We start from the raw sequence: 19,715 nt of genomic DNA, 5'->3' as shown, positions 1-19,715 counted from the left end.
CAGGATTGTTTAATCTCCTTCTTATCTGAAGTGTTGGCATTCTTTTCCTTACTTGCTGAAGATGCCAGTAAGGTAGCTTTTTCACATATAAGATCAGATTTCTAGGTCACCTTTTGTTAAGAGACACAAATTATGACTTGTTCAGGTAAGTTTTTGTATACTGAATAAAACAAAGCATTCTTGAAAGCAAATGTATCCCAACACTTGCTGTTTACCATTTTAAGTACTTGAATACAGGCGTTCATGGACATTTCTTTTCAGGCTCATGTCTGCAATACACATCTTTAAAAGAACTGTATCACATAAGCTCTACTGAATGCATTAATAAAAAAAGTATAATCTTTGTTTTTTCACAATTTTATTTGCAATAAGCTCACTCATTAGAACCCTGGAGAATGGCAGTTGCATCTAATATCAGAGCCTTGAGTGTAAGACATTGGTGCTCGTGAGCAGTATTGAGGAAGGTCCACATTGTTGGAGGCACGGGTGACCAGGTGTTAAAGTTACAGTCTGGCAGCAAAATTAAAGATTGACTATTGATACTCCAGTCCAATAATTTTATGAAATCATTCAATGTACTTAACCACTTTGATCTGAACACTCCAAGGTTTGCAGCAATCAAGAAGGCAGCTCACACCACTTTCTCCAGGGAAATTAGGGACAGGCAAGAAATGCAGCCCTCGCCATTGGCACTCTCATTCCATGAACCAACTAATAAAAAGGAGGGCTGATTAGGGACCAGAAAAAAATTTACGCATGACCAGGAAATGAATACCTTGAAATACCTTTGTGTAGAAATCTGTGCTTACAGGGGATTGGTTGCCACAATGGGAATGTCACTGGACTAGCAACCCAGAGATCCAGCCTAATGTTCTTGCGCATGGTTTCAAATTCCAACCTGGAAATTCTGAATTCAGTAAAATGTGGAATTAAGAACTGGCACAATGGTAGCTATATAATCATCACGTCATTGCCAACTGTCAAGAACCCATCCGGTTCACCAAATTCTTCAGACTGCTATCCATACGTGGTCTGGCCTACATGTGACTGCAGACACACAGCAATGTGACTGCCTCTTAACTGCCTTCCAACATGGCAACAAGAGCCAAGGGCAACTGGGATCAACAAATGCTGGCTGTGCCTGCACCACTCATGTCTCATTCACGAATTGTTTTAAAAAAGGATCATAGCAAAAAGAGGTGATAGGTCAGACATCTGAAGGGTTTAAAATTAATAAGGTATTAGACCTTAGAACAGTATGACACAGGACCAGACTCTACGGCCTATCATGTCTGCGCCGATTATGATGCCATCCGAAACAACCCCATCCTGTTCATGTATCTGTCTAGATGCCTCTTAAATGTTGCTATCATATCTGCTTCTACCTCTTCCCTTACATCCTTTGGCAACCTTCCTCACTATCCACATGTTTATCAACTTTCATTTGTCTTAAAACTTACTAATCAGACATTTTCATCCAAATTATTTATATATTTTGTATGTATATATTACTAACAAGAGAGGTCCCAGGAATGTTCCTTGAAGAACTGCGCGAGTCTCAGACTTCCAATCAGAAAAACATCCCTCATTTACTACCCTCTGTCTTCCATGATCAAGCCAATTTTTTATCCAACTTGCCATCTCAGAATCGATCCTATGTGACTTAATCTTCTGGACTAGCCTATCTTGTCAAATGCTTTAGGAAAGTCCACATAGACAACATCCACTTCCCACCCTCATGAATCATCTTTGTCACTTCCTCAAAAACCTCAGTCAAATGCATGAGCCAAGACCTCCCCCGCATAAAGACGTGGTGACTATCTCCAATCAGTCTATTCTTTTCCAATTGTGAAGAAATATTGTCCCTTAGAATCTTCTCCAATAAATTCCCTCCCATCGACGCAAGGCTCACAAACCTATAATTTCCGAGATTATCCCTGTTGTGCCTCTCACAGAACGGAACATTTGCTATTTTCCAGTCTTCTGGGACCTCACCTAGGACTACAGAGAATACAAAGATCGTTGTCAAGGTCCCAGCAATCTGCTCCCTTACCTCTCTCAGTATACTGGGATACATCTCATCAGACCCTGGGGACTTATCTATTTTCACGTTTCCCAATGTATTGGAAAGATTGAAGTTGATAAGGCATTATGACAGCAAGAGAAGCATCAAAAAATACAGTGGGAAGTCAGAGCATAAAATGCAGAGGAACTGGATAATTGCAATATTACACCCTTGTTCAAAAATGGACATCAAGATAATGCCAGAGCAATTACAGATCAGTCAGCTAAACCTGGAATAGAGAAGCATCTGGAACTGATCAGTCAAAACAAAATTAATATTCATTTGATCAAATGCAGGTTGATTATGAAAAGACAACACAAAAGTGTTCTGTGAGGGTGCAAGGGGTGGGGAGAGAGTGAGGACACATGGGAAAGGGGGTGAGGGGAGGATGCTCCCGATGTCTGCACCACTATTCTGGATCCAGTTCCCCATTCTCCCTCTCCAACGTCCCGTCCCCTCACTTCTGAGTCCCAATCGGCTGCATTCCCTCAAAGCCATTCAAATTTAAGCAGCACATAGTGTGCATGAGCTGGTGTCAGTAAGTGCAGTCAAATTTTAAAGGCACAAAGCTTAAACATATCCCTGTGTTTATGTGTTTGAATGCATGCCATTGTAGCAAGTGTAAATGAGCTACATTACAATTTCCACTCATTCTCTTAAACTGGTTGTTAGCTTAGTTATTAGCGCACTCAGAATTATTAATCAAATGCTGCCAATTGTGCAAACACGTCAATCATTAGATGTTTTGAATTGTGCCAGCATGGATTGGTTGAATAGTGTATATTCTACCTATTATGAAAAGAAAAAACAGATTGCTATGATAAACATATTTGTGAAAGGAGGAGACAGGGCTTTAAGCAATTATTCTAAAGGCTCACTCCTCTGGATTTTCTTTCACCTTGTTTTGACTTCCATTATTTTAAGCTTTTGGTACATGGTTTGTCTCTTCATTCAATTGCAATGTAGACCAGACAGACTTTTTTTAAACAATATAAAAGTTTGGTTAATGTAGCAGTGCATAAATTCCACAGTCTGTACGTTATGTTAAAATGTTTCAAACACAGTCACAGCAGAATTCACATAATGTTCATTCCATGGAAAGCACCCCAGGTAGATTTCTTTTTGGAAAAGTCATTAACAAAATATTAGCAAATTCCACATGCCTCAACAGCGCAAAACAATTTTTCAAGGTCGAACTTTAGTTTGTATTTGTGAACTGAGAGATTAATAGCATTGGTTTTAACCTTTGAAAACAATCAATACGAGAAAAATGAGTATATTTCTTAACCATATCCTTTACATGAAATGATAATACCAGATAACTTACATTGCATTCCTTGGGATCGCAAAATAGCTTGACTACCACTGTTACTTAGTTTAGGAGAACAATAGGCAATAGGAATGGTTCTGCATTCAATTTTCTTCTTTGTTTAGGCAACTGCCCATCATAGAATTACAAAATTGTTACACACAAAGGTTATTTTGCTCATCACATCTGCACGACTCTCCAAATGAACACCATGATGTTGTGCACATATACTGCTTTTCCCCACACATTATTTAACTTAAAACAATCAATACAATGCTCTCAAGAATACCTCAACTGAACCCATCTTTCTCATTTCAGTAAAAAGCCACTTGGGTGGAAATGTTTTTTCTCACATTATATACACTTCTTTTGCAAATCACTTTAAGTATCTGCCTTCTCATTCTTGATCCTTTCTTCAAGTAGGAACAGTTTCTCCCTATCTACTCTGTCTAACTCATTCTGATTGTGAAAACGTTTGACAGATCTTCTTGGAGTCGTCTTCTCCCTAAGTAAAACAGTCCCAAAAGCTCCAATCTATTCTCGGAACTAAAGCATCTCACAGCACTGGAACCATTCTCAAAATCTCTTCTGCACTCTCTCCAACGTGCTTACATCCTTCCTGTACTGTGGGGCCACAACCATATATAATGCTCCAACTGTGGTTTAACAAGCATCTTATAGAAATGCAACATCACTTCCTTGTTCTTATATTTTATGCCCCTATTAATAAAGCCCAGGTTTCTTTAAGCTTTATTAACTGCTCTCTCCACCTACCCTGCTACCTCCTTTGATCTGTTAAGATTAAAACACTGAAGTGTATTACTCACTTTGCAAACAGCCAGCAGCATGAATTACTCCTGTAGTTCTTTAACACTGTATCCTATATATTTATGCTGTCTGTCTGCATCCTTCCAACAAAAATGCAACTCCGACGCTGCATTCACTCCCCACTGAACTTCATCTGCCACATATCTGCCCACTGCATCAACTTGTTAATGTCCTGTTGATTAATATGATCAGGAAATGATCTTAATCCTGCCCCTGGCAACTCTACTACAAACCTCTTCGAATCTAAAATAAATTCATTGGCCATTATTTTCTGCTTCCTATCACTCAGCTCACGCCAATCTGAGTCTCCACACAAAAAAAAACAGGTATGTTCAACAATTGGCAGTGCAATTAACAAAATTCTGAGTATGTTATTGGACAATTCAGTTTTACTTGTCTAAATGTTCAGAATTTCAGTCAGACAAACTACCTAACTCACTTCATTCATTACTTAAGCAACAAGCTGCTTACTTTAAGAAGTAAATTCTGTTTCAGCAGTTAATCTAATCTAAAGCTCTTTTGGCCAATCAGTGCTATCAACCATGGCTCAGTAGCAGCATTCTCATCTTAGTTTCAAGTTTCACTCCAGGGTTCTGAATATGCAATCCAGACTGCCAGTTTGTCATAGTACGAAGAAGTGTTCCATTAGCAGAGATGCTGCCTTTCAGATAAGAGGTCAAACCAAGGTTCCATTTGCCTTCTCAGATAGATGGCAATGATCACAAAGCATTATTTTTGAACAAGTTCTTGCTGGTGTCTTAGTCGCTATTTATTCCTCAACCATTATCACAAAAACAAGTTATCTAATATACTGCCTCATCGTTACTTGTCAGAACTCACGGCACAAAAATTACTTGATGTGTATCCCAAATTACAACAGGAAATACCCTTTAAAAGTATATTATTGGTATGGAGGTTTGGAAATACCCAGGTGATTAAAGGTACAACATAAAATCAAAGTTCTTCCTGCAAAGAGGCGTAAAAAGCCAATGTGTCAAATTTCCTATCGATCCATAATTAAAATAGTCATTTTTTTATTCTGACTTACCTTTGACTCGCATTTCTTGTGACACGCGTATTTGCAAACTGGAAAAGAAAATGAAAACAAATTAAATACAGTAGTTGATAGTAGAAGCCATTTCCTTCAAAATTAACTCCTCGCTGAAATTCTAAAAGCTGTTGGGGCTGTTTGAGGCTCTTTCAATTATCTACCCCTTTTTTTTTAAGTTGGAAAGCTTTCAAGCAGATAAAATGCATTTTGGTAACTTTTGTTTTGCATTCCATACTTTGATCCATCAAGAAACCTTCAAATAACTATTTTCAATCTAATGTAATGGAACTGGATGGGAGTAAAGGCATGTAAATGTTCAGAACTGAAATACATTGTGCCTTGAAATTAAGAACAGAAATGGTATTGTATGGTTAAAATTCTACAAAGCCAACTGGATGTTCAGAATTAAAATGTCACTGTTTCCCATTTGCAAAGGACACATATCATTCTACATGAATTTTTGCCAGTTTCTGCTTTTCAGCCATTCAATTTTTTTTCAATCACACAATGGATGGTGTTTGCATGCTTATTGATGGCAAAACTAAGAACTAACTGATCAATGATTATGTTACAATTATTAAGTCCTTAGAAAGAGAGTCTTTTTCATTGTTTAATGAACAGTTTTTAGCTGCCATAACACCTATTACGAACTTTAACAAAAAAGACAGAATTGTCATAAAAACTATCCTTTTAGTTGTGCCATAAAACATAACTAAAAATAAGAAAAAGTGGTCAAACTTCAAAAACTTGAACAAATTACTGCCGAGCAATCACACCTCCTTTTTGATTACTCTTGATTTCTGCTCTTTCAAGTGCTTCTCTGAAAGTTGCAATTACTGGACGGTTACAACAGTTTACTTATGGCAAAGTCTTAACAGCCACTTAGATTAGTTCAGGTTACCAGCAGGGAAATGAGGTGAAACACAGGGTTTTCCATTATACAGGTGAATTTGCTTTCAAGTCACTTCCACAGCCCTAAATGGTGACTGAATGACTTTGAGACAACAGTACTCAATGGGCTATTGAGCTCTAGTCATGCTACTAACTTGACAAGGAATAAGCAACTCCCTTATCATAATGGAGAACCTTGAAGCACGGTGGCACAGTGGTTAGCACTGCTGCCTCACAGCGCCAGAGACCTGGGTTCAATTCCTGCCACAGGCAACTGTCTGGAGTTTGCACATTCTCCCTGTGTCTGCGTGGGTTTCCTCCAGGTGCTCCGGTTTTCTCCCACAGTCCAAAAATGTGCAGATTATAGGTGAATTGGCCATGCTAAATTGCCCATAGCGTTAGGTGTAGGGGAATGGATTTGGGTGGATTGCTCTTCGGAGGGTTGGTGTGGGCTTGTTGGGCCGAAGGGCCTGTTTCCACACTGTAAGTGATCTAATCTATCCTAGGGCAGAAAGTGATGCAGATCCTTACTGAATAAGGAGAATTGTAAATTTTAACATTTTTTTTTCTTTGTTCTTCTGCCTTTATGTTTTATTTCTCTGTGCTTATACACAACACTTTTCACCGTATTTTGTAACAAAATACATGTGACAATAAATAAATCAAATCCAAATGTTCAAAGATGTTATCACACACCTCTGGTGCATATGGGATTTGAACCCTGGCTTTCTGGCTCACAGGTAGGGACATTACCACTGCAGCACAAGAACAATGAGCTATAGAGTTTGTATAAAATTATGGAATGAATTATCAAATGTAAACTGGAAGATTATACAGTGAGTAATTATTTCATAAGTAGCCAGCAACATGAATTCAGAAGTGGAAGGCTGTCAGGCAAATTCTTTTGAAATGTTTGAAGAACTGACATCCCAAATGAAATGCAGGAGACTTAGACCTCCAAAGAACATTGGATAGAATTCAATAGAGGATTATTGATAAAATTCAAATTCAGGGTACATTATGGATTCTGATACTAAGTTGAACAAGATTTGAAAGCAGTATTTGGGGAGTGGGCATTCAGTGTTGGGACAAGGAGAATTTTTAATTTTCAATGAGAGTTTGCAGTTTGACACATTGCAAACTGGAGTACAAATGGGCAGGACATATGTTTGAAAGAGAAGGTCAAAGATACTTAGCAGCTTCAGGAGATCTGACACTTAATACTCCAAACAATGCAGAGCAGCAAGAAAGAAAGAAAAGAAAGTCAACAGCACTATGTATTCTACAGCTGAAATAATGAAATACAAGTCACAGTCAAGCTGAAAATTCCCAAATTAGGTGACACCTCGAGTGTCACATTCATTTCAATCACGTTCAAGTGTTGGAGACAGTCCAAAGAACTATGGGTTGATTTTACCTTTCAGAATTCTTAATTAGATGGAAAAATGAAGATAACTTGGACTTTTCAGCCTTGAAATGTTGCAACTTACAATGTAAAGCAGATGACAGTCAAAAAACTGGAAGATTAATCTGAAAGTTGAGCGGGACAAGGAGCAACAGGGTCAAATTAGTCAAAGGATATTTTTATATTGCGAAATGCTTAATGCATAAAGACTCTTTCTGATGATGTGCAATATATATTGTCAGTCCATTCCCAACAGACATTCTATTTCCAAATGGAAGTGTATGATACACATCGGTGTTTATGTGGAAGCCAAACACAACTATCCCACTGAATCAAAGTGAAAACAGTCGACAAATATCATTTTTATCATTTGACTTAATATCCATGACTTCCATGGAACGAAAATGAATTTTAAAAGGACACAGCTGATCTAAAAATGACTGCTCTGATTACAGGACAAAGCCAGACAACCCAAATGAATTGTATGAAACTAACTACCTTAGAATGACCATTTTTTACCAGAGGCACTGAAACTGTTTGAAACACAGAAAACTGGAACAGATGTAGGCCACTCGGCCCTTTGAGCCTGCTTCACCATTCAACATGATCATGACTGACCACCTACTCAGTAAACAGAACCTGCTTCCACCCCATACACTTTGATGTCTTTAGCCCCAAGACTTGTATTCTCCTTCACTTTTGGTCTGATTAGCTAAGTTTAATTATGATATCATAGCTGTATGTTTCAAAAAACATTTCCAAAAACTGTTACAACTGAATGAGAGGAAGGCAGCAACTTGCTCCGCAGTTGGCCTGTCTCATGATGAATCTCAGAGAACACTGGGATGCTTTTACCTTGGGCCCTGCCAGTTCATTGCACAAGAGCAGGTAAGTCCATCCACAGGCAGAGTGGGGACAAATCCAGTGGTCACTAGTTCCAAATGGTCACAATCGAAGGTGCACCAAGTGAACACAGACAAAAGAATTAGGAGCAGCAGAAGAGCCTGTTCCACGATTCAATAAGAACATGGCTGATCTGTTTGAGTCTCAACTTCCATTTTCTGTCCTCAAAGGGTGACCCTTAATTTTGAAACAGTGCCCCCTGGTTCTGGACTGACCACCAAGAGGAAACACCTTTTCTGCATCCACTTTCAAGATCATTCAGGATATAACACACTTCAATGAAGTCACTCCTCACTCTTCTAAATTCCAGTGGAAACAAGCTCAGCCTGTTCTGACCTATCCTCATAAGAGGACGTGCTCATTCCAACTTACTGCAACCCAGTACTACCAGCAATACACTTACATTCTTCCTTAAATAAGGAAACAAAAAACACACATAGTAGTTGAGATACAGTTTCACCAATGCCCTGTACAACTGAGGTCCTAAAAGACTGATTGATTATATGTAGTAATGCACTCTAACTTCTGATGACTCTTACCTGAAAATATGGATAGGTACGTACTCCTCTTCAATTCCCTTTGTGAGCACCACTGGACTTACCGCATTCTCTAAGAGGAAGTTCAAGTTAGCTGGTCCTGATACCCTTCCGAATCACAGCAGGCCCGCTCACCTCACTCTGGGAACTGTGGCCAACCTTTCTTTAGACGCAAAATCCCAGTAACTCTCAAAGATTAATCTAACCTCATGCACATTCTCAGGAGTGCCTTTACAGGGTTTCACAGCTGCAGTCAGAGCCATAGCCTGGTCTATTATGCTTTCTGACGCTCACCAGACAAACATGCCCCAATAAATCCTGCAGCATTTCCCAGAGCCTCCAACAGTTGGCCCAAATATGCCCTTACCTTTTGCTAGTGAAAAGACACAGGCTTGTCTGGCCCCACCTTTCATTGCGAAACCATCCTTTCTGTCCTGAGGAGGTTAAAAATCACCCATAACCAGGCTATCGTCCGAGACGTTTATTTGGAAGCACGAGCTTTTGGAGCGCCGCTCCTTCATCAGGTGATTGATAAGGTTCAGATCCTGCTCATAGAATTTATAGCCAAAGGAGTCCAGTGTCATGGAGATGTGATATAGTAAATAATCTGAGACTAAAACTTCCATCTTTTATTATGGGATATGCTGGTTTCTGTTCTTTGATATGTAAATCCCATAACTACTTTTAAATTATGGAGTGAATTTTTTTGCAGAATTACATTTTATTTTGCTCAAAAACTGCATGAATTCGTGTAAAAATGACACAGTTGGTTTGTCAGTCTGACACAGCATTGGGACACAGACAGACTTCACGCCTGTTGTTTAAAAACCTGAGCTACCTTGAGAATGATTTGGAGATGCCAGTGTTGCACCGAGGTGTACAAACTTAAAAATCACACTACATCAGGTTACAGTCCAACAGGTTTATTTGGATGTACTAGCTTTCGGAGCGTTGCTCCTTCATCAGGTGATTGTGGAGAATGGCTCTCAAAACCAATCACAACACTGTCATCAAACCAGCAAATAGAGGAGGAGCCATCGTCATTTAGAATAGAACAGATTACTGCAAGGAATTGTACCGACAACTGAACAACCAGGAACACTACAGGCAACTACCGACCGATCTGACCAAACAGCACACCCGTGAACTAAACACATTGATCAGGACTTTGAATCCAGTTCTTCAGAGTTCACTATGCACATTCATCCCACGTAACGCTCGTGTAGGCGACTTCTACTGCCTTCCGAAGATACACAAAGCCAATACACCAGGATGTCCCATTGAACCTGTGAGAGAACCTCCCTGGCTATGACAAAGGCATCTTGAAACCATTGTACAGGGGAACCCCAGCTTCTGTCACGACACTGCAGATTTCTTACAGAAACTCAGCACCCACAGACCAATCAAACCAAGAACATTCCTCGTCACAATGGATGTTTCAACACTCTACACCAGCATTCCCCACAATGACAGCATGATGGTAACAGCTCAGTACTCAACACCAACAACTGCCAATCTCAGAGCACTATCCGACACCTCATAGAACATAGAATACATAGAACATAGAACATTACAGCACAGTTCAAGCCCTTCAGCCCTCAACGTTGCACCGACCTGTCATACCAATCTGAGGCCCATCTAAACTACACTATTCCATGTATGTCCTTATGCTTATCCAATGATGACTTAAATGTACTTAAAGTTGGCAGATCTACTACCTTTCCAGGCAAAGCATTCCATAGCTGAAAATGTGTTGTTGGAAAAGTGCAGCAGGTCAGGCAGCATCCAAGGAGCAGGAGAATCGACGTTTCAGGTATGAGCCCTCCTACGACTATTCTCCAATTCCTTGGATGCTGCCTGACCTGCTGCGCTTTTCCAGCAACACATTTTCTGCTCTGATCTCCAGCATCTGCAGTCCTCACTTTCTCCTAAAGCATTCCATACCCTCACTGCTCTCAGAGTAAAGAAACTACCTCTGACACCTGTCCTATATCCATCACCCCTCAATTTAAAGCTATGCCCCCTTGTGTTCACCATCACCATACTTGGAAAAAGGCTCTCCCTGTCCACCCTATCTAACCCTCTGATTATCTTATATGTCTCTATTAAGGCACCTCTCAACCTTCTTATCTCCAACGAAAACAGCCTCAAGCCCCTCAGCCTTTCCCTCATAAGACCTTCCCTCCATACCAGGCAACATCCTAGTAAATCTCCTCTGCACCCTTTCCAAAGCTTCCACATTCTTCTTATAATGCAGTGACTAGAAATGTACACAATACACCAAGTGCGGCCGCAATAGAGTTTTGTGCAGTTGCAGCATAACCTCATGGTTCCGGAATTCGATCCCTCTATTAATAAAAGCTAAAACACTGTATGCCTTCTTAACAACCCTGTCAACCTGGGTGGCAACTTTCAAGGACCTGTGTATATGGACACCGAGATCTCTCTGCTCATCTACACTACCAAGAATCTTACCATTAGCCCAGTACTTTGCATTCCTGTTACTCAGACCAAAGTGAATCACCTCGCATTTGTCCGCATTAAACTCCATTCGCCACCTCTCAGCCCAGTTCTGCAGCTTATCTATGTCTCTCTGTAACCTACAACATCCTTCGTCACTATCCACAACTCCACCGACCTTCACGTCGTCTGCAAATTTAATAACCCACCCTTCAATGCCCTCATCCAGGTAGTTTATAAAAATGACGAACAGCAGTGGACCCAACATCAACCCTTGCGGTACTGGACTCCAGTATGAACATTTCCCATCAACCACCACCCTCTGTCTTCTTTCAGCAAGCCAATTACTGATCCAAACTGCTATGTCTCCCACAATCTCATTCCTCCACATTTTGTACAATAGCCTACTGTGGGGAACCTTATCGAATGCCTTGCTGAAATCCATATAGACCACCTCAACTGGTTTACTCTCATCTACTTGTTTGGTCAAAAATGAGGTCTGCAGAAGCTGGAGATCAGAGCTGAAAATGTGTTGCTGGTTAAAGCACAGCAGGTTAGGCAGCATCCAAGGGACAGGAAATTCGACATTTCAGGCATAAGCCTGATGAAGGGCTTATGCCCGAAACGTCGAATTTCCTGTTCCTTGAATGCTGCCTAACCTACTGTGCTTTAACCAGCAACACATTTTCAGCTCTACTTGTTTGGTCACCTTCTCAAAGAACTCAATAAGGTTTGTGAGGCACAACCTAACCTTCACAAAATCGTGCTGACTATCCCGAATCAAATTATTCTTTGCCAGATGATTATAAATCCTATCACTTTTTCCAATACTTTACCAATAGCTGAAGTAAGGCTCACTGGTCTATAATTACCAGGGTTGTCTCTACTCCCTTTCTTGAACAGGGGAACCACATCCGCTTTATCCTCGATCACATCTTCACCTTTGACAGCCAGCTCTTCATCCAGACACATGGAACAGCCATGGGGACCAAATTTGCACCCCAACATGCTCACGCACAGGTTTGAACAAGACTTCTCTACACAGGACCTCCAACCAACATTATACACCAGGTACATTGATGACATTTTCTTCCTCTGGACCCATGGAGAGGAGTCACTGAAAAAACTACACAGTGATATCAACATATTTCATCCCATCAAACACATCATGGAGTGCTCACTAATAACTGTCTCATTCTTGGACACATGTATCTCCATCAAGGACAGGCACGTCAGCACCACGCTCTACCGCAAACCCACAGATAACCTCATGATGCTATATTTCTCCAGCTTCCACCTGAAACATATTAATACAGCCATCCCCTATGGACAAGCCTTAGGCATTCACAGAATCTGTTCAGATGAGAAAGAACATGATGGGCACTTGGAAGTACTCGATGATGTCCTCATAAGAACGGGGAACAGTGCTCAACTCATCGACCACCAGTTCTGATGTGCCACAGCAAGAAACCGTAATGACCTCCTCAGGAGACAGACATGAGTTGCAACCGACAAGGTACCTTTCGTTGTCCAGTACTTCCCAGGAGTCGAAAAACTACGCCATGTTCTTCGCAGCTGCAACTCATTATTAATGAGGATGAGCACCTCGCCAAGACCTTCCCCACACCTCCACTGCTCGCCTTTAAACAACCACCAAACCTCAAACACATCACTGTTCACAGAAAACTGCCTGGCTTTCAGGACGACACAATACAACCTCGTGACAGTAGACGCTGCAAGACGTGTCAGAATGTCGACACAGATACCACCATTACGCGCGGGAACACCTCCCACCATGTATGTGGCAGGTACTCCTGTAACTCAGCCAACGTTGTCTATCGCCTACCCTGCAGGCAAGGATGCCCTGAGGCATGGTACATTGACAAGACCAAACAAAGGCGAAGGCAATGGATGAATGGACAGTCAACAGACAGGAGTGTTCCCTCCCAGTCGGAGAACATTTCAGCAGTCCAGGATATTTGACCTCGGAACTTCGGGTGACCACCTTCCAAGGTGGACTTTGAGACAGGCAACAATGCCGAGCAGAGGCTGATAGCCAAGTATGGTACCCATGGGGATGGTCTCAACTGGGATCTTGGGTTTATGTCACACTACAGGTGATTCCATTGCACTATGGACACACACACACACACCCTCTCACAGACTTTCATAAACCACCCCCCACCACCCATATGCACACATACGCATATAAGTTTGTGGGGTGAATTTATACTTGCAAACTTACATTTTTACTCAAAATTTTGAATCCATGTAAAATTCTGTAAATCTGTTTTTTAAGATTAGTATCAGTCTGACCATTGTGACACAGACAGCTTCACAGGGAGTTAACACCTTCAGTACCTTATCTGGGCCGATATGATACCAATTGTTGAAGTGCACTTGAGAATGTCACTTCTAAAAAAAGGTTTTGTGATTTACAGATGAAAGAACTGAAACCAACACGGTTATTCTAAAAGATGACAGAATTAACAAACAATTCAGGTCTTTTTCAATATATAATTTCAATACATCACACTGGAAACTTTTGCTTTAATTACTGTGTCTTACAATCTTATTGTCTACAATCCCCTTATGAAGGAGCAGCGCTCCAAAAGAGAGTGCTTCCAAATAAATCTGTTAGACTATAACCTGGTGTTGTGTGATTTTTGTCTTGAGAACGTAATTTAAAAGAAGTTCTGGGACTTACATATCAAAAAACAGAAACCATTACAAACTAAGATTGTTTACTGTCTCACATCTCCATGACACTGGACTCCTTTGGTTGTAAATTCCGTGAGCATGGTCTTAACCTCCACAACCATCTGATGCAGCAGCAGCGCTCTGAAAGCTAGTGCCTCCAAATAAACCTGTTGCACTATAACCTGGCATTATGAGATTTTTAACTTTGTACACCCGAGACCAACACCCGGCATCTCCAAATCATGTCCTGAAAAGAGCTCATAACATTTTCCTCTCTCTCGGGGGTGTTCGCATTCTTATCATTTTCCCCGAATTTCCAGTCGACGGGTGACAACGGAAGGTTTTTTTTATATAAAAACAGGGATTCACTAAACAGTTCACAACGATTAGCCAAGCATGGCTGCCTGCCTTGTCACTCTGTTTCTCTAGACCCATTCATATTGGTGTTTTAAACTCCTCAAGCAGAATTATTACATGGAGACTTTCTTTATAAGTGACCATAATCACTGGTCAAAAGTAAATTGTTCAAGGCTTTCAAATTACATGTCTGTCTGGTAAGATCTTTGAGGGCAGGGGGAGTGGAGTGAGAATTCTTTCTGGCACACCTCTGGCAGTAACTGGTATGTACCTAAGCTAACGCAGTTTACCTTTTTACATAATCAGTGATATTTTTCTCAAGCAAAAGGGAATAAACTTCCTGAGCCTTCCCCACAAGCTTATTCTGCATTAATAAGGGCCAATGCTGGGCTGACCACTTGAACTACTGCATGACCTGCTTGAAAGAGATAAATAAGGATTCCACCTCAACCTCCTCGAACCTAAGAACTGAATGTGCAAATTCAGCAGCCTCTGCCCTTGAGTTGGAACTAGTATTGCCTTGAGACATGACAGAATTCCTATTCCTCAGCTCGAGCTGTCCTGGTTCACATTCCCTTTCCTCCTCTTTTTCCTGAAATTCTCCCTCTTCTCTGATAGCTTTGTCCCCCCTTTCTCATTTCTTTCCCTCGGCTTTCTCCTCTTTCTCACTTGCCTTTACCTCCCTCTCCTCCCATTTTTTTTTTGAAATTCTAATTTCCGTTGCTCCAATTTTAATCTTTTCCATGCTTACTCTCAGTTTTGCAGTCCTCACCTTCCACTTGTAAGCCATTCGATACTACTTCTAAAATTTCAGGCTTTCAGGTAAAATTCTAATCCTGACAGCCTTGCTAAATCTTTTAGTTACTCAAGGGATAGAATTTTTAAATCCTCAAGTAACTTCCTTGAGTAAATTCTCCAAGACTGACATTGAAAGTGGTCATTTCTGTACAGTTGTAGCACAAATTTGAGAAAGCCTTCTGCAACGTTTTTGAAAGGGACAATTTATCCTCTAATTATTTTCTATTTACACTGGGTGTATCTGTGGTTTTAAAGGACACATGCCCTCAATTTGTGCAAACCAATTCCCAGGTAAAATGGCTCTAATTAGTTACTGTTCCAGACAAGATATACTAAATTGCCAAGCTCCCATCTGAGATGGCTCCTGCTGTCTTGGCTGGTCACAGCAAGTTCATTAAAAGGGATCCACCCCCTTGTGGATACGTTTTGCCCAAAACAAATAAATTTGAGTTTTAAAAGGTGCCAATTTAACCAGACTTTCTTGAGTTGATGAAACAATTGGTTTATTAGTTACTAAACATGAGAAGAAATAATAATACAATATACACTTCTCACTTTCAATAGAAGTCTAAAAGAACCTAAAAATTTAAAACATATGTATATCAATTGCTGAGTTATTCAAGATAGATAGATTGTGGATTATTAATAATTAAGCAGTCAATTCAGGTTCTTGGCTTTGACGATTGGCTGAAATTACTTTGATCGGTTTCTGTTTGACGAGCTTACTGATGAACTTCCAGCAGTTCAACTTAGCAATTTGTTTGCCTGCAATGCCAAGGTGACTACTGGATGATTCTTCAACTGTGACTCATACAGCATACTTACACTTGAGCTCAGAACAATACACAGATACCTCAACCCAGAAGCACACACACACACACATATACACGCGCATCCAAGGGGTGAAACTCACTTTTAATTCCTGCCCCTGTGTATTCTTGAAAGTGGAAACAAGCCTCTCACTTATATTGCTGCCTTTTCTCCCATCATATTCCAGAACAGAGGTACTTACAGTTTACAGTGCATTTCTCCCTTTGAAGCATCTTTGACACATTCAGGTGTGATATTCTAGGGTTCCTCTCCAGGCAGTCACTGAATTTACATCTACAGTAATCTTTATACTGTTCACCGTCACATTTTGAATACATTTTTTTGTTAAAAGTCCAATAGTGATCTTGGTTCATGGTTCATGATCATGACAATATTCGTCTTTCAATATTTGACTTGTAAACCTGAGATTTTAATGAACGAGAAATAGACTTTTTAAAAAAAGGACACTGCTGAGCTGAAATGGTTGCTCTGATAATTTCATAAGCGCAAGGAACTCACATGTAATGAACAAAACTAGCTGATTCAGAATTTCCATTTCTCATTAAGAGGCACTGAAACTCAGTGAGACATTAAAAAAGACACATCTATTTTTTACTCACACTTGTACAACAGCTTCGCGTTGTGGTGATGCAAGATTACCTGTAGAGTGTTGAATTCATAAAAGTGCTAGTCTTCGAACATGCAATCAAACAAATGGGGTAGTTTGCTTTGACAACAAAGCTGCCGGGAAAAACAACCGACTTACATCAGCATAAATGCAGAAAGCTCCTCTCTCTCCCCTTTCGAAACCTCACAAGTTGAGGAACTAGCCGATGAAAAATAATTTGGCAGAACAATGATTTATTGAAAACTCCAGGGCATCTGCAACCTTCTCATGATGCAGAATTCAAGATAACAACTAAACAGCTAGCCTTGGATCTAATCATTCTCATAACTTAAAGAATCTAAAAACCTCTAAAATGTAACTGCCTTCATTTTCCTGCTGAAGAAAATACCCCTCACCCCACCTTCTTTGTAAGCTATGTATGCTTGTACTCATCTATTATTTTTCTAGGGAATAAAACTCCACTCTGACTCAAGAAACCTCAAAAATGTCTCTCCTTCATTTTTGTCTGGTTAACAAAGCTCAATTAAGATATGAGAGCTAGATACTAAAACATTAAAATTGTTGCAAGAAGGGGTTATGAAAACTGTGACCACCCCCTCCCCATCCTCCATCTCCTCACCTGACTGTAAAACTTTCAGTTTGCTGAACAGCATCCAGATGGGAGTTGACAATCCAAGCTATTTTTTGAGTACTTACAGACTTCTCTTCATATTTCTACTTACTATTGGTAACTAGAACTGGATCAAAAATGCTTGACATCCATTGCTAACTCTAGTCCTCACATCCAGAGGTGGCATTTACCCCACTAGAATGTAATCGTTTGTGAGCATTCACGAGCACTGAGCACAGAAGCTGTTCCTGTGCTTCCCAGAAAGAAAATTCCAAGATCTAAATTTTCTCGTAGATAGCTTGCAATAGTGTCCAGGAGATAAATCTTTTATTGCTAGAGATTCCAAATCAAAAGTTGGCAACTTCAGTAATGGCAATTTCTACTAGTTATTCCAATTTGCACCAGCCCCTATAGTCCTAGGTGTTAATCCATTGATGGCAGTGGCAAGCCATTTTTCTGGTTAAATTATTAGTTAGCTCATCAAAACAGACACTAAGAAGCAAACACAAAATCCTTACCCCAGAAGAGTTGAACAAAAACTGGCCTATTGGAACAAGAATTAGTTATGAACAGCTACAGGCACCAGTGGGCACTCAGACACAAGGATACTGTTTTGCATCTGTCACTCAACATGAACTGAAAGCTCATTCATCTGCACTTAAGCATGCATCACTGACATAATACACACCTCTAATCAGTATTATGTATTCAACACAGAAATTCATTTTTGTGGCAGTGGACCAATAATTTATACTGCACATCATCGGAGAGTATGTGTACTTAATGTTCATGCTGCCTACCAAGTGACCTATGTTCAATACATAATTAAGGGCTTTTGGCACCAGGCAACAAAAAAGGCAGAAAATTGAGAAGAGGGGCAAGCAATTTATAAAAAGTGATGGCATTCAAAAAGGAAAAACAGATAGTCAGACAGGAAAAAAACTAAACAAAACAAGGATACAAGAAAATAAATCAAGGACTTCCAAAAAATAAGAATCCCACATCTTCCATATTTATATTTGTGCTCACAGCAGTCAGTGCGAAGTTCCTGATTTACGAACTTTATTTTCTGTTTTAGTAATTTTGTGTACTGGTCATTTACATTTGTTCTTATCAATCTTTGATAATGCCTTACTTTCCAATATTAATTCCACTTTTACTGAAATGATCTTGTGTGAATGGTCTTACAAGCATCAAAAAAATCTTTGGAACACATGATCCAATCCTCCTTATGTGGACATAGCAGCATTGGACTGGGGTGGATCTCTCCACTGATAAATTATGTGACTGCGTGCTTCCCTCCACTTCATATGATGAAGGAACTGTGCTCCAAGAGCTTGTGATTTCAAAAAAGTCCTCCTCAGAGAGGAATGCATTTCAGGAGACAAATATGTCTCATACCGAAATGAAAATGCACAATGAATTCTAACTTGTCACAGATATTGACTATTCTTGTCAGAATTTTGTACAATCTAGATGTAGAAGTCTCAGAATGAAAGACAAGTCAATTCAGACGTAGATCTGAAGGAACCTATTTACTCAGAGGATGTTGAATCTTTAGAATTCCCTACACCAAATGGCTGTGAAAGCTCAGTTATTAAACAAGTACAAAACAGAGGCTGACGGATTCTAGTTACTGATGCCACCAAGGGATATGGGAATAGCCTGAGGAAATGGACTTTTACTTCATAATTCATGGGATCGAGGTGTGGCGACTGGACCAGTATCTATTGTCGACCCCTAGTTGCCCTTGTAAAAGGGACAGTGAGCTGCGTGAACTTGAACTGAAGTTTATTTAATGTTAGTAGACCCACAATGTCATTAGGAAGGGAGTTCTAGGATTTTGACTCAGTGACACTGAAACTGGTCCAATTTCAAGTCAGGATGGTGAGAGGGAAGCTTGCAGGTTGTGTTATTCCCATGTATTTGCTGCCATTATCCTTCTAGGTGTTCATAGCTGCAAGACAGAGAATCAATAGCAATCTAGAATCTTGCAAGTTGTGTTGAGGGGCTGAATGGCCTATGCCTGTTCCCATGCCCCGAAAATACAGAATAGTGCATGTTGGGGACTCACCTCTGCATGAAAGACCTTGACTGCTGCTGATGAGTTGTTTGCAGATGCTGCAAGTTTTTGGCTTTTTGAAAGTCTTGCTCTTGAATGTGTGTGAACTGGAAACTAACTCTTCAGGCTGAAACAACAAACATGAAACAGCTTTTTTATAACACACATTAGAGAATGAAGTTTTACTTCATAGTGTTTTAAAACATCTGAAGAAAAAAGTATTGCAGGTCAACATTAAAATCTAACCATTGCACTATGGTTAGAGTTTCAGCTCTAACCATGGTGGAAGCCTCAAATAGTAA

General features: G+C 40.1%; 1 protein-coding gene across 2 annotated transcripts in view; it reads right to left on the bottom strand.

Annotated features, from left to right (window-relative positions):
• The window catches only part of LOC132815734 (tensin-3-like), a 449,058-nt gene that overhangs the window by 257,937 nt on the left and 171,406 nt on the right, over positions 1–19,715 (bottom strand). For both annotated transcript variants that reach the window (XM_060824846.1, XM_060824847.1), the window contains 2 exons: positions 19,426–19,540; positions 5,251–5,288 (listed from right to left, as the gene is read on the bottom strand). In XM_060824846.1, the coding sequence (XP_060680829.1) occupies positions 5,251–5,288; positions 19,426–19,540 (153 nt within the window). The remainder of the gene's footprint in view (positions 1–5,250; positions 5,289–19,425; positions 19,541–19,715) is intronic.

The sequence above is a fragment of the Hemiscyllium ocellatum genome, chromosome 5 (assembly GCF_020745735.1).
Source record: "Hemiscyllium ocellatum isolate sHemOce1 chromosome 5, sHemOce1.pat.X.cur, whole genome shotgun sequence".
In the NCBI taxonomy this organism is placed as follows: Eukaryota; Metazoa; Chordata; class Chondrichthyes; order Orectolobiformes; family Hemiscylliidae; genus Hemiscyllium; species Hemiscyllium ocellatum.
This window is presented reverse-complemented; position numbering and strand designations above follow the sequence as displayed.